Source organism: Ascidia mentula, chromosome 4 (genome assembly GCF_947561715.1).
Source record: "Ascidia mentula chromosome 4, kaAscMent1.1, whole genome shotgun sequence".
In the NCBI taxonomy this organism is placed as follows: Eukaryota; Metazoa; Chordata; class Ascidiacea; order Phlebobranchia; family Ascidiidae; genus Ascidia; species Ascidia mentula.
Genome location: NC_138569.1, coordinates 13592900 through 13606926, shown reverse-complemented (window position 1 = coordinate 13606926; position 14027 = coordinate 13592900). Strand labels below are relative to the sequence as shown.

Below are 14027 nucleotides of genomic sequence, written 5' to 3'. Positions count from 1 at the left end.
TGCGTTGGTTCATGTTACATTTATATATATGTTTTTATAAATGCCGGTTTCACGTCAGTGCAGCTGCTGTTGATTTTGTCCCTGAACATGAGTCAACAATGGCCTATCAATATGCTCCTCCTCCACACCCCAGCTTTAAAAAGGTGTATCGAAGCATTCCATTTACACTAAATTGAAGTTTGCTGTTTTAGTTTACTTTCTTTTTCAATGATAAAAAAACTATTTTCACAATTCTCTAAAACGGAAGCAACTGAAACATTTGCAATTCTCAAAAAGTTACTGCGAGCGGATAAACAACACTATTGAGCTCGTACACCGCTATAACGTAAGGAAGATACAAGAAAGCATCTGTACAACTTCGGCGTGACGAAGAAAGCAAATCGATACCTTAACACAGTCTTGTTTAATTAAAACAGTTCATTGAATCCCCTTTTTTAGAGAAGTAATAAATCCTCTTATGGTTCATAATAATTAAAGTGCCTTGGTTGCCAACTTTTCAATATATGCCTGCATTAGGTTAAATTGATTTTCATTTGTTAAAAAATTAACCGACACGTTGTTGGTCAACGATAAAGATCGAAGTTTTTCAAGAAAGTTAGTGGACGATATCACAATACCCACAAATAACCGGAAAGTGTCGCATTTTCTCCACATAGTCCGAACAACAACTTACCGACCTACTCTTTAATAACTCACTCACTCTAAACTCACTGAAATGCACTCTCTACATTTTGTAACAAAGAACTGCTACAGGTTGTTTGTACACTTTTTCCTTAAAATAAAACACACAGTTAAACTCAATTGTCTTTACAAAACGCGGTACTACGCACACTTTTATGGAAACTGGCTTGTCCAGCATGAACAAACATACACAAAGTAGGGATTTTGTTTAGAAGCCAACATTCGTAATTAAGAAATCTCAACGAAATGGTTGAAAGTGACAGATTTTCAATCGAATTGCGCGCATCGCCAATAACATGTTGACCATAGTTACTGCATCATTCTAATATTATACTTGTCGAAAGAAACAACTATAGCAATGCATGGAGAGAAAGTCCATGTTATTGCACTGAATCAACGCGAAAAAAGTAATGATAAAACAATGGACGTACTAACAAAATGTCTTGCAGCCCATTTGTGAGATTTTAAGTTTCATACGTAAAGTTGCAATGTGGCAACTTGAAGAACAAACTCGTAAATCAGGACCAGAAAAACCCAGAACAAAATTTTCCCCAAAACACCGGTTGATCAAACGTCGAAAACACCGCAAATAAAACTTGCAAGGACTTTGTACAACAGTTTCTGGGGTTGGCGATTACTTAAGCAGAGATTGAACAACTGCCTTGGGGTTTAGGCTGCGTAAATCAGGATATGACTGTCCGGTGCCAACGAAAACAATCGGCTGTCCTGTAATGTAGGTCATCGAAATTGCAGCTCCAACCTAAACGATTCAAATAAGTTGAAAACTGTTTTTGGCGGTTAAAAATATTTTCACCATATTTAAAAAGTTAAAACTAAAATTAGGGTTTTGTTAAAGAATGTTTTAGCAAATTTCAAAGCTGTTTTTTTAGAAATATTCCTCCCCAAGAGCCCCTAAAGTTCGGATCCAATCCCGCTTGCGCACCTTATCATCGATAGTGTCAAATTTGGTCAGTACGATTCCGTCGATAATTCTTGGTTGGGAAGAATTGGAATGATCGGCGAGAGCGTGGTTAAACTTCACCAATTGGTCAACTGCTTCATTACCAACCAGCGCTTCGCCTATAGTTTGAATACAGAACAGTTACGCACTATGCCTGCCATGCATAAAACGTTTTACAATTACTTACCAACAAATAAAACAAGGTCCGGACTGTTAACACTGATTAATTTTGCAAGCGCACGCATCAAGGGTTCATTGTCTTGCATTCTTCCAGCAGTGTCAACTAATACTACATCGTAACGCTGCTCTCGGGCTGAAAATGTGGAATATTATTCATAGGTGAATAATTTTTGATTAGCCAATGTCCACAGTATATTTAAAATAAGAAAACTTTAATTTATATGAAATCCACTTATACTAATTATAACTTTGCACTGAAAAAAGATTTATAACACAAGGAAAAGGGTTAATCTGCCATTGCCTTAATCGCCAATAAAAATCGTTGTCACACAATGTCTGGAAAGTCCAGATAAAGCTTACCAGCATTGATAGATTGCATAGCGATTCCAGCGGCATCTTTGCCATATCCCTTCTCATAAAGATGAACTTGGGAAATACCATTGTTTTTAGATGGAGGGTGGAGAGCGTTAAGCCGAGCAACATGAGTACGAAGTTGTTCGACAGCTCCAGCTCGAAAAGTATCGCAGGCAGCAATCATCACCCGAAAACCGTTTTCCATCAACCAAAAACAAATCTAACAAAACAAACCTCGGCATCAAGTTTTTTTTTATAAACTAGGATTGTTATGATAGCAACGGGTTTTGTACACGTTTTACACATGTATGTGCGTTACAAAAATTGTTCGAAATTGTTATTTTTTTTACATTTTCATAAATTCTGTGGCAACCTATACATCATAAAAAAGAATATATTTTCCTAATACCAAGTTATTAGTAGCTTGTAATAAATATACATTGAGAGTTTTTGCATCCCACCTTGGCCAGATTGGTTGATTTTCCAACACCATTTACGCCACAGAAAGTTATCACATAAGGTGTAGCTGATCTTTGAGCCTCAAGAACATCTCTTAGAATATCCACCCTACGTTTCGGGGTTAAAATCTGAACCAGGGATTCATTTAAACTCTGCTTTACTGCTGAAGCAATTGCTGAAAATACAAATTTAAACTTGTTGTGCAAGCAGAAATACAGTATGTACACACCTAAAATTAAATGTCAAAATTTTAACTTACTGTTAAAAGTACCAAGAACTTTTCCTTCAAGTTTGGTAGCAACAGATTCACACATTTTTGATGCAATATCTGCAGCAACATTTTTACCTGCAAAACAGTGATTTACTAAGTTTCTTATTTGTAATTTTTTCCAATTTTAGCATTTAGCAGTGAGCTTAGTTTTTGTGTCCATGCTAATGGTAACCCTGCCTTTAAGTCAATACACAGTACCAAAATATACTGCTATTTTTGTTGCCAGGCATACTAATTAATCAGAATTGAAACTTTAGAAACTAAGTGCCAGAAGAGCAATTCTGATTAAACAGTACCAAAATGTCGGTTTTTGCTAAGCCAAATATTTTACAAAATGTGCAAGTTATATTCAAGCTATTTATTACCAGTGTTTATAAAAAGGCAGATTTGTTTATGGTTTAGATTTCAATGGATAACCAAATATACAACGTTTATACCAATTAAATGATCACTCATTGTGTCTAAAACAGGTTGCAATGCTTCCTTAGTGAGTGCTTTCGATCCAACCAAACTTCTGAACATCCCAAATAAGCCAGCTGATGGTTTCCTGTGCATAAGGAAAACGAACATATGCTCTATTGTAGCATAAAACAACAGGTTCTATTTAAAAACGTAATGGTAATTTTAATTTTTTTCCTTTGTTGTCTTAACAGTGGCGAATACTGTAAACAAAAAATATCATTACTTGTCATTTTTCACGTTCACTGCCTCTGGGATTTCAGTTGCATCAATCTCCTCAACTTCTAAATCTCGAATAGAACTTGATTTGTGCACCCAAGATTGCTATAACACACACATATACACAACCAAAAAGTTATTGAAACTTATGAACATATTTGTCAACTTTTCGCAAAAACCGTACTTCAGTTTCAGTGATAATATCTGTTTCTTGTTCATCTCCATTCATTTCAGGTTTTGGAGAGCTGTAATCAAGTGAAGGAACATCCTTAACACTGCCACCATTATCCCAAACCCTAGCATTCTTTGATTTGTCCCCAGGATTCTTCTTTTTCTTTCTGTGACAAAAAAATTACTATGTCACGGTACAGCTGTGGTTGTCTTTTATTCGCTTTACAAAAAACAGATAATGAAACAAACATATTTCGTATTTACTCAGTTTTGTTTCGAGCTTGCAGCTGCTTTTGTATAAAAAGTTCCCGCTTGTTTGCAACATCATTTTGCTCCTGTGGCTTACTTGGTTTTGGAGATGATTCAACAGGCTCCACTAAAACATAACACCATATTAGAAGCATATTTAAACCATTTTGTAAGTTTTACTACTTGAAATATTAAAATATTAAAGTAACAGATAGATTGTAATAATGACGTTCTTACCAGGAGTCCCGTTACTAGCTGGTTTAGTTTGCTTTGAAGGTTTTTTTGGAGAAGGCACTTCCTTTTTGTTTTTCTCAACTTTCAGCGCCTTGACAGTCTTTTTGGACTTCTCTGATTCTTGATAAGTTTTCATAACTTTGGCCTGGATTTGCATTTGTTCTGCTTGTCTAAAAGATAATTTTGATTTCTGAAAGAAATTAACAAATTATTGATTGTGCGTCTTACTTGAGTAGTGTGATAAAATCCGATCCATAACTAAAATTAGTTTTAAGCAAACACAAAGTTCCATCTTGTAATTTTTGTCGATATTTGTCACGAAAGAGTTTCTGGACATCATCAATGAGCTTGTCCACATATGACAAAGTTAGAATGGTTTGGTAACCAACCTAATGTTAGAATATTGAATTAATATTCAACCAGTAAAAGTTACAGTAAAATAGAATCCATACTTTATAAAATGTGAATATAAAGTTTTTTAACTTTGAAGATGAAAGCCAAAGCTAAAATGCTGTTATACATTAGAAATAGTAAACGTTTCGAACACTAACTGCGTTCATCATCAGTACTATAATGAGTGCATGCAAGAAAAGCGTCAGGGTAATAAAGGACTGAGCAGGCAGAAGGGAAACAGTTTTTTAAAGTTTTTTAATTTAACAAAAATGAAATTTAACAAACCACAAATATAAGTTCAAATTCATTGTCCAATTTATACTTCATCTGCACAGCTCCATGAACAAAGTTGGCGGAGCCACTTCTTTCCTGTATTTTTCAAACGTATTTCTATGAAGGTTGTTAATGTTCAAAGATTGTAAAGTTGTGTAAATTTTTTTTGGGCAATTGTTGATTGTGCAGTCTACCAGTGGTGTCCAGTCAAAATGCATTACAAAAACCAATAATATTTGGCCTAAAACTGACACATTTTTTGTTTGGAAAAAAAAATATTTTTTCAGATTCGCATCCGGCAAACGTAAACATTTACAATTTCTCCTTAACTAGGATGTCATAATGACAGCATGATATAACAAGCACTTGTCAATAAGACTTGAATTTGTATGCATAAAATCAGTATAGGGCTGCATAAATCCAATAATTTGGCTATATGCAGGTTGGACATCAAAAGACTATATATTGTTTTTTGTATATATATATGTAGTGCTTTTTTCTGCTTTTATTGCCAGGAGCAAATTTTTTTCCAATCAGGCAAATAAAATAGCAACAATGTAGCATACAAAAAGGGATGCCAAACACATAAGAACTAATACGGCAAACAGATTATTACCTGCAATATAACACTTTTGATAAGTGCGTTGATTGGTTCTGTAAAATTGGTTTTTACACCTTGAAAGGTGTAACACCACAAAACAAAACCTCCTTTGCTAAAAATTGTAAAGAAATCCAACATCTTTTTTTTAACAGATTCCTAAAAGGTTTATTTCTTAACTTCTTTGCAACAATTTTTTGCCTGAAATGCCAACAATCAATAGCTTTATTTTCCAAGGCTTATTTTTATTGTTTAAAGCAGTGGTTCTGAAACTTATATCAGTAGTAGCCCAAATACTTTTGAAACAGCTTGTGGTTACCACATACTGCAAGTATTTGAAAAACTTACATTGATTGTTTAATCACCAAAGGTTTTTTCACCATGAAAATAAAACAATGCAGGAAAAAACAAAACAACAATCTTTGCAATTCTACAAACTTGAAAATACTTGATCTAGATTGGAAGGTGTATACTTGGTTTGTAGGATTCAGGATTATCATGTTAAAAATGACTACTGGACAATAGTCCCAAGTTTGATAACCACTGGACTAAAGCATTTGCTGTTTATTTATGCTATAAACCAGTGTGGTCCAACTACATTTTGTAGCAGCTAAAAAAATATGAATAGGTTTAATGGTTACTTTTTGAGTTCACAAAGGGCTCTTGGTGATAAAAAGTCTTAGGTTAAACTCTGCCTAAGCTTTCATGGACGTAAATGCTCAACACATATATGCATATCGTCTTCATAACTGCCGCTGAAAACTGCCCTTCTGGCAAAGTTTTTTTTTATTTTAGACAAGCAATGTGGAGCCAATAATATGAATTGTGTATAAGCTGCAGACAGATGGCCACTGTTTCGACCCTAAGAGGTCTCATCAGTGCAGCTGGTGTGACTATCAGACAACTTTGCTGACCAAACGGCCACTGGCCTCAACGTTGCGGCTGTTATGCAGCAGCTTTCATCAACTAGATGGATGTTAGTTGACAAAAAAAAACGCCAGTTGACAAAAGTTTCCGCCCCCTTACGAGGTAGCGACTTACTTTTTTCACACAAAAATAGATCACAGACGGAACTTTGCAACAAAAGAAAAATTTAAATTCAAATATGAAATGTTTGCTATGTCATAACCATAAGTAAACATCAATTCCCGCTGAAATCCTAAAGCGCAGATATTCTTTGGCATCCATACTATCCAAAAATATTAAACTTGTTCGCGAGAAAAAACGCGCACCTTCTCAAATTCGAAGAATATTAACCATACACCCCATATTTTCCAATGCTTTGCGCTCCCCGCGAAAGGTAACAGAAAAAATTCCCACTTAACAAAACGTTGGCCGTGTGTAACTCTGCCATCTTGTAAGCCAGCGACTTACTTTTTCCACACAAAAATAGATCACAGGCTGAACTTTGCAACAAAAGAAAAATTAAAAAAAAATTACATTCATATTCGAATATGAATATGTTTGCTATGTCGATTCCCGCTGAAATCCTTGAGGACAGATATTCTTTGGTGTCCATACTATCTAAAAATATTAAACTTGTTTGTGAGAAAAAACGCGCACTTTTTCAAATATAGTATGGACGCCAAAGAATACCTGCACCTAAGGAATTCAGCGGGAATTGATGTTTACTTATGGTTATGACATAGCAAACATTTCATATTCGAATATGAATGTAATTTTTTTTTATTTTTCTTTTGTTGCAAAGTTTAGCCTGTGATCTATTTTTGTGTCGAAAAAGTAAATCGCTACATCGTAGGGCGGCCGAGTAACCCGCGTTCAAACTTTTGTCAACTGGCGATTCTTTTTTTGTCAACTAACATCCCTCTGGTTTTCACCAGGAGGTAAGAAATGTAAGTTAAGCAATGTGGACAATAAACAAATAAAAAACGCTATAAAAGAAAAGAAGAAGTGAAAACACGATATCGTTTTTTTTGTTTATGTGCCTAAACTTTGTCCACATTGCTTAACTTACATTTCTTACCTCCTGATGAGGCTGCTGCATAACAGCCGAAACGTTGAGAAACGTCTAAAATAAAGTTTGCCTAAAAAAGCATGCCGCTTTCTCGTAAGATGGCCGGGTAACCCATCTAAAACTTCTACGTTATCATGTAACAGCAGTTGACTTTTTGGGTCTGGTGTACTTTTAGCACCACACCTAATATCTCAGCTATCCCTAGCACTACAAACCTGAAACTTCACACGAATGTTAAATGACACCTTACGAGTTACCATGCCAAAAATGACGTCATCACCTATGACGTAACGAAATTTACAACACTTCGAAGTTTTCCTCTCTATACGCGCTACGCCCGTCAACGAACTGCAATGGCATACTCCCTAAGGTACAACACCCACAAAACAAAAATGTTGTTTGATGAAAATTTAAAACTCTCACAAGTAACCTGCTTGCGTTGTGTGACTATTACTGATTTGTTAAATGCCTTCTTCAGCAAACACGCCAACGTAGACCGTGGTTATTACGAAAAAACACAACAAACAACATGTACTATTTTTACCACGACAAATTGTCAGGCTCATAGAGCAAAAACCACTGGTCCAATAGTGTCCATTGTGGCATCATCAGAAAGGTCTGATCCCATACTTTACACCAAAGTTAGGTTTAAAGACATATTTCGATTGTGCGACACCTAGTGTCGTTTAGAACAAGGACGATTTACGAAACATTGTGACGTCACAAGCAAACTACTTATCGAATCGAAATTGGGAGAGATCGAAAGACATGTCCTTTGTGACAAAGCGTACCAAATTTCAGCTTGCAGCAGCCTTCACTTTTGAGTTGGGACCCCATCAAAGACCCCCAGTTATTTCGCTCGTATACACGCAAAAAGGCCGAAACCGACCATGTGTACTTTTAGCACCACATATTCGATGGGTCGTAGCGTGGAAAGTAGAGACCCCATAGGGTCGGTTGATGCATCGTGTGGAAGGTCTAACCTTCTACTTTACCGTCCACCAAAATTCAAGTACCTACCGTGTTTGTGCGACACCTAGTGTCGTTTAGAACAAGGACGATATACGAAACATTGTGACGTCACAAGCAAACTACTTATCGAATCGAAATTTGGAGCGATCGAAAGACATGTCCTTTGTGAAATAGCGTACCAAATTTCAGCTTGCAGCAGCCTTTACTTTTGAGTTGGAACCCCATCAAAGACCCCCAGCTAATTCGCTCGTATACACGCAAAAAGGCCGAAACCGACCATGTGTACTTTTAGCACCACATATTCGATGGGTCGTAGCGTGGAAAGTAGAGACCCCATAGGGTCGGTTGATGCATCGTGTGGAAGGTCTAACCTTCTACTTTACCGTCCACCGAAATTCAAGTACCTACTGTGTTTGTGCGACACCTAGTGTCGTTTAGAACAAGGACGATTTACGAAACATTGTGACGTCACAAGCAAACAACCAATCGAATCGAAACTTGCATCGATCGAAAGACATGTCCTTTGTGACAAAGCGTACCAAATTTCAGCTTGCAGCAGCCTTCACTTTTGAGTTGGGACCCCATCAAAGACCCCCAGTTATTTCGCTCGTATACACGCAAAAAGGCCGAAACCGACCATGTGTACTTTTAGCACCACATATTCGATGGGTCGTAGCGTGGAAAGTAGAGACCCCATAGGGTCGGTTGATGCATCGTGTGGAAGGTCTATCTTTCTACTTTACCGTCCACCGAAATTCAAGTACCTACTGTGTTTGTGCGACACCTAGTGTCGTTTAGAACAAGGACGATTTACGAAACATTGTGACGTCACAAGCAAACTACTTATCGAATCGAAATTCGGAGCGATCGAAAGACATGTCCTTTGTGACAAAGCGTACCAAATTTCAGCTTGCAGCAGCCTTCACTTTTGAGTTGGGACCCCATCAAAGACCCCCAGTTATTTCGCTCGTATACACGCAAAAAGGCCGAAACCGACCATGTGTACTTTTAGCACCACATATTCGATGGGTCGTAGCGTGGAAAGTAGAGACCCCATAGGGTCGGTTGATGCATCGTGTGGAAGGTCTATCTTTCTACTTTACCGTCCACCGAAATTCAAGTACCTACTGTGTTTGTGCGACACCTAGTGTCGTTTAGAACAAGGACGATTTACGAAACATTGTGACGTCACAAGCAAACTACTTATCGAATCGAAATTGGGAGCGATCGAAAGACATGTCCTTTGTGAAAAAGCGTACCAAATTTCAGCTTGCAGCAGCCTTCACTTTTGAGTTGGGACCCCATCAAAGACCCCCAGTTATTTCGCTCGTATACACGCAAAAAGGCCGAAACCGACCATGTGTACTTTTAGCACCACATATTCGATGGGTCGTAGCGTGGAAAGTAGAGACCCCATAGGGTCGGTTGATGCATCGTGTGGAAGGTCTATCTTTCTACTTTACCGTCCACCGAAATTCAAGTACCTACTGTGTTTGTGCGACACCTAGTGTCGTTTAGAACAAGGACGATTTACGAAACATTGTGACGTCACAAGCAAACTACTTATCGAATCGAAATTGGGAGCGATCGAAAGACATGTCCTTTGTGACAAAGCGTACCAAATTTCAGCTTGCAGCAGCCTTCACTTTTGAGTTGGGACCCCATCAAAGACCCCCAGTTATTTCGCTCGTATACACTCTGGTTTCTTCTCACACGCATAAATCTTTCGCCTTTTACTAAAGATTACCTTTTCCGAGGTATACTCTGTTCTACGAGTCGTTTCTGTTTATTAATATTCTGGTTGGTGAAGGACAGTGATCAAAGGACTTTACCATATTATTTGGAACTCCTTTCGAGACGAGAATTGCTAACCGTTATATGAAAGTGCAGAGGAGGCTTGAGGTCACTTGTTTAGTTAGCCCGGCCCTTTTTAGGGCTACTATATTGCTTTGTAGTAGTGGTGAGCGGCAAGTGGCCAGCGTGTGTTTTGTTTATTTGACACACAATTTTGTTGCGAGATGGATTTTGCCAGAGCTGTAGCCGGGCCAAGTGTGGCGGCTCTTTCTGTGCCAGGAACTGATCCGTTCGATACAGACGAGAATCTTGAAGTGGACGCCCGCTTTAATCCGGGCCTGAAACGTCCAGAAATACACCTACTATTACGCCAATTGAATGTTCGCTGGCGAAATACCCTAGAAGGTATTTTTCAATTCCCTAATGGCAGAGTCAAATTTTTTTGCCCGACTATGGAGAAAGCCCGAAGTTTAGCCATGACGTTAAGAGCAAGTGGCAAACCGGTTTACGCAACCGCGCACTGCGAGGACGAGGAACGGGTTTTTTTAACGAGGGTCCCCCCGCGCGCCACGATGCAATCTCTACTTGCATATTTTTCGAAATACGCCCCGACACTTCGCGGATGGAAGCTTTTTGATGACTTCGGTCTATATGGAGGCAGACGAGTTATTGTCATGAAGGCCTCAGTGTTAAAGGAGAATCCGATTCCCGAGCGTCTACGCCTCGGTAGAACATTTGTTGAAATTAAATATAACGGTCAGCCCAGGAAATGTGAATTTTGCGCTGAAATGGGCCACACGAAAAGCGATTGCCCCAGCTTCGCGAAGCACGTAGAAGACCGTAAACGGGCCGCAGCTGCAAAAGGTGGCAACACCGACGATAACGCGCAGAACGTACAAGCCGACGCGCCCCTCCCCACGGAGAGCAAAGATAAGAAGGCGCCAGAGGCGAAAGCGCACAACGCCACAACGTCAAGTCTGGCGGGTGATGTTGCCCCAGACCCCATCGAAAAAGTATCAGCTGAAGTCGTGCCACCTGTGCACCTGCATGTGCCAGACACGGCAATTGATAACATTAAGTCAGGTGTTAATTGTAAGGTGACAGCTGATATCGCTGACGCCCCTCCGGCAACTGTGGTGACTGACGTCACACCTGGTCAATACAAAGAAGTGACCGCTGAAGTCGGTGACTCTGAGCCACCGACTGTGACGGATGACGTCACCAAAAGCGGCAAGAAGCCATCAGAGGCGCAACCCTCTAGCGCTACAACGGTGCAAGGCCAACTGAAGACACCAGAGGCGGTGCTTCACAGCTTGCCGAAGCCAGTGTTGGCTAACACCGCCCCAACCCAAACCAACAGCGTGCAACCACCTCCATCAGCAACATCCACCCCCAAGTCAAACCCCAACGAAGGATTCACGGAAGCTCGCTCCCGCAAACGGAAGAAGAGCCCAACCACCCCAAAGTCGAAGAAGACACCCTGCTGCAGTACAGCATACACAACAGGCGAGAGTATTAAATGCCTATGTAACAACTTGCACCTTAAGTGCAGATGTGGCAATTGGGCCTCAGAAGAGGCTTACCTCAGCCCTTCACGCTGTTTAAACATCAAATGCCAGCGACTTTTAATAGCGTGTACTTGTGGATCATGCTACAACCTTGCGCCGGGAGAGAAACTAGTGTGTAACTGTAAAGCAGTGATACCAGATGATTTTAATGCATCGTGTTTTTAAACAACCACAACCCCATTAATTTTGTCCCGTTTTTGTTTACTTTCTGTTGCACCCACTTTGTGTTAATTTTATAATGGCGTCGTATTTAAAGATATGTACCCTTAATGTTAACGGCCTTGGCCAAGCCCCCAAGAGAAAAGCCCTGTTCCGGTACCTTTCCTCTTTAAACTTTGACATTTTTTGCCTTCAAGAAACTCATTCTACCCCCCAAACCGAATCCCTGTGGAAGTCCGAATGGACTTCTGGCCCCATCCTCTTAAACTCGACACCTCTAAAAGGCCCAGCCTGCGGGGGTGTCGCAGTTCTTCTAAACTCCTACAATCTTCGAATTCTTAACTCCGTTTCTGACTCTGACGGTCGCATCATTGCGGCCGACATTTCAACCCTGACCCACACCTTTCACTTAGTTAATATATACGCACCCTCTGGCACAAATCACTACATACTCAATAATAAATTCTTCGATTCTCTCTACCCCTACATTTCTTCTACCCATCCCATTGTTTTCACTGGTGACTTTAACTGTGTAACTGACCCTACCTTGGACAAACACCCCCCAGTACCCAATCGACAGCCCAGCTACAACCTTATAAAATTATTAACAACTTTTAACCTACAGGATTCATTTCGGCTGCTTCATCCAAACCTCCGCCAATTTTCCCGTCGTGCCCTAAATACACAGTCCAGAATTGATAGAATTTATCTTTCCTCTTCGTTAATTCCCAACAAACATTTATTCATCCCATGCCCTTTTTCGGATCATGATTCAGTTTCGGTTTCCGTCAACCTTATCTCTGCCCCACCCAGGGGACGAGGTACCTGGAAGAACAACACTAAAACCCTTAACGACCCTCTTTTTCGCCTCGATTTTCACCGCTATTACCCTCTTTGGCAAACTCTCGCTCCTTTCCACTCTAACCCCATGGACTTTTGGATAACTCTTAAATTTAAATTTAAACAATTGATAAAATCCCACTCCAAACGCCTGGCTCAAGAATCCCGCGACCAAACCTACACCTTACAGCAACAACTCGACACCGCCCGTCAAATTCTCAACGACAATCCCTCTCCCGATAACTTCCGTATTTTCCAATCTATCAAAAAAAACCTAAACTCTCTTTACCTTTCTAAATCCCGTTCTTTAATTCTAAAATCTCTTTCCTCCGACACCCACTTTAAGAATATAACTGATAAACTCCTTTACTCCCAATTGCTCCCCTCACGCCTTCACAGTCCTATACTAGAACTTCAAGACACTCATGGCCTCCCTCTTTCTACCCCCAAGGAATTTCTTTCCCACACCCGGCAATTTTTTGAAACTCTTTATTCCGATCAACACCTTCCAGTACCCGACCCTTCTAATTTATTTGTTAAAACCCCTTTAAAAGTAATACCAGATCAATTCCTTACAACCTTATCGAATCCCATCACACTGCACGAAGTAAGAAAAACACTTTCCCTTTTTCCTTCAGGCAAAACCCCCGGCCCCGACGGTCTCAGCAGCGAGTTTTACTCGCTGTACTGGGACCTCATCGGGGCCGACCTCACCCAAGCTCTCAACTACGCATATTTCAATTCCTACACCCCAACAGAATTTAACCTTGGCCATCTGACCCTAATTTTCAAGAAAAATGACCCCACTCTCCTTAATAACTATAGACCCATTTCTCTGTTAAATACTGATCTTAAAATTCTCCACAAACTTTTGAACCTAAGACTCAAACCCTTTATTCCCAAAATTCTCTCTTCAAACCAATTCGCTACCCCCGGTTCATCCACATCCGACGCAACTTCACTCTTACGCGATCTTCACCACCACGCATCCTCCATCAATTCGGACACTTTCTTCATTTCCCTAGATTTTCAAAAAGCCTTCGATTCTGTTTCATTCTCCTGGCTACTTCTTCAGTTAAATCTTAAACGCTTTCCCACTTGCTTTACTAATTACCTTTCTGCCCTTCACTCTAGCGCCAACTCCCGGGCCTTCGTAAACGGCTTTGCCACAACGGACTTTCCGATCAGGAGAGGTATCAGACAAGGTGACCCCCTTA

At 39.8% G+C, this 14027-nt stretch overlaps 1 protein-coding gene across 1 annotated transcript; it reads right to left on the bottom strand.

Moving 5' to 3' along the window:
* Window positions 1-791: 791 nt before the first annotated feature.
* LOC145896997 (signal recognition particle receptor subunit alpha-like) lies at window positions 792-6224 on the bottom strand. Its single transcript, XM_082985143.1, has 14 exons — window positions 5521-6224; window positions 4917-5000; window positions 4467-4627; window positions 4242-4408; window positions 4020-4131; window positions 3769-3922; window positions 3592-3689; window positions 3344-3453; window positions 2895-2981; window positions 2638-2810; window positions 2183-2396; window positions 1830-1955; window positions 1625-1761; window positions 792-1441 (listed from the first exon to the last, which is right to left on the bottom strand). Exons 1-14 carry the CDS (start codon window positions 5641-5643, stop codon window positions 1316-1318), a joined length of 1872 nt encoding a protein of 623 aa, XP_082841269.1. The 5' UTR covers window positions 5644-6224; the 3' UTR covers window positions 792-1315.
* Between the last annotated feature and the right edge of the window lie 7803 nt (window positions 6225-14027).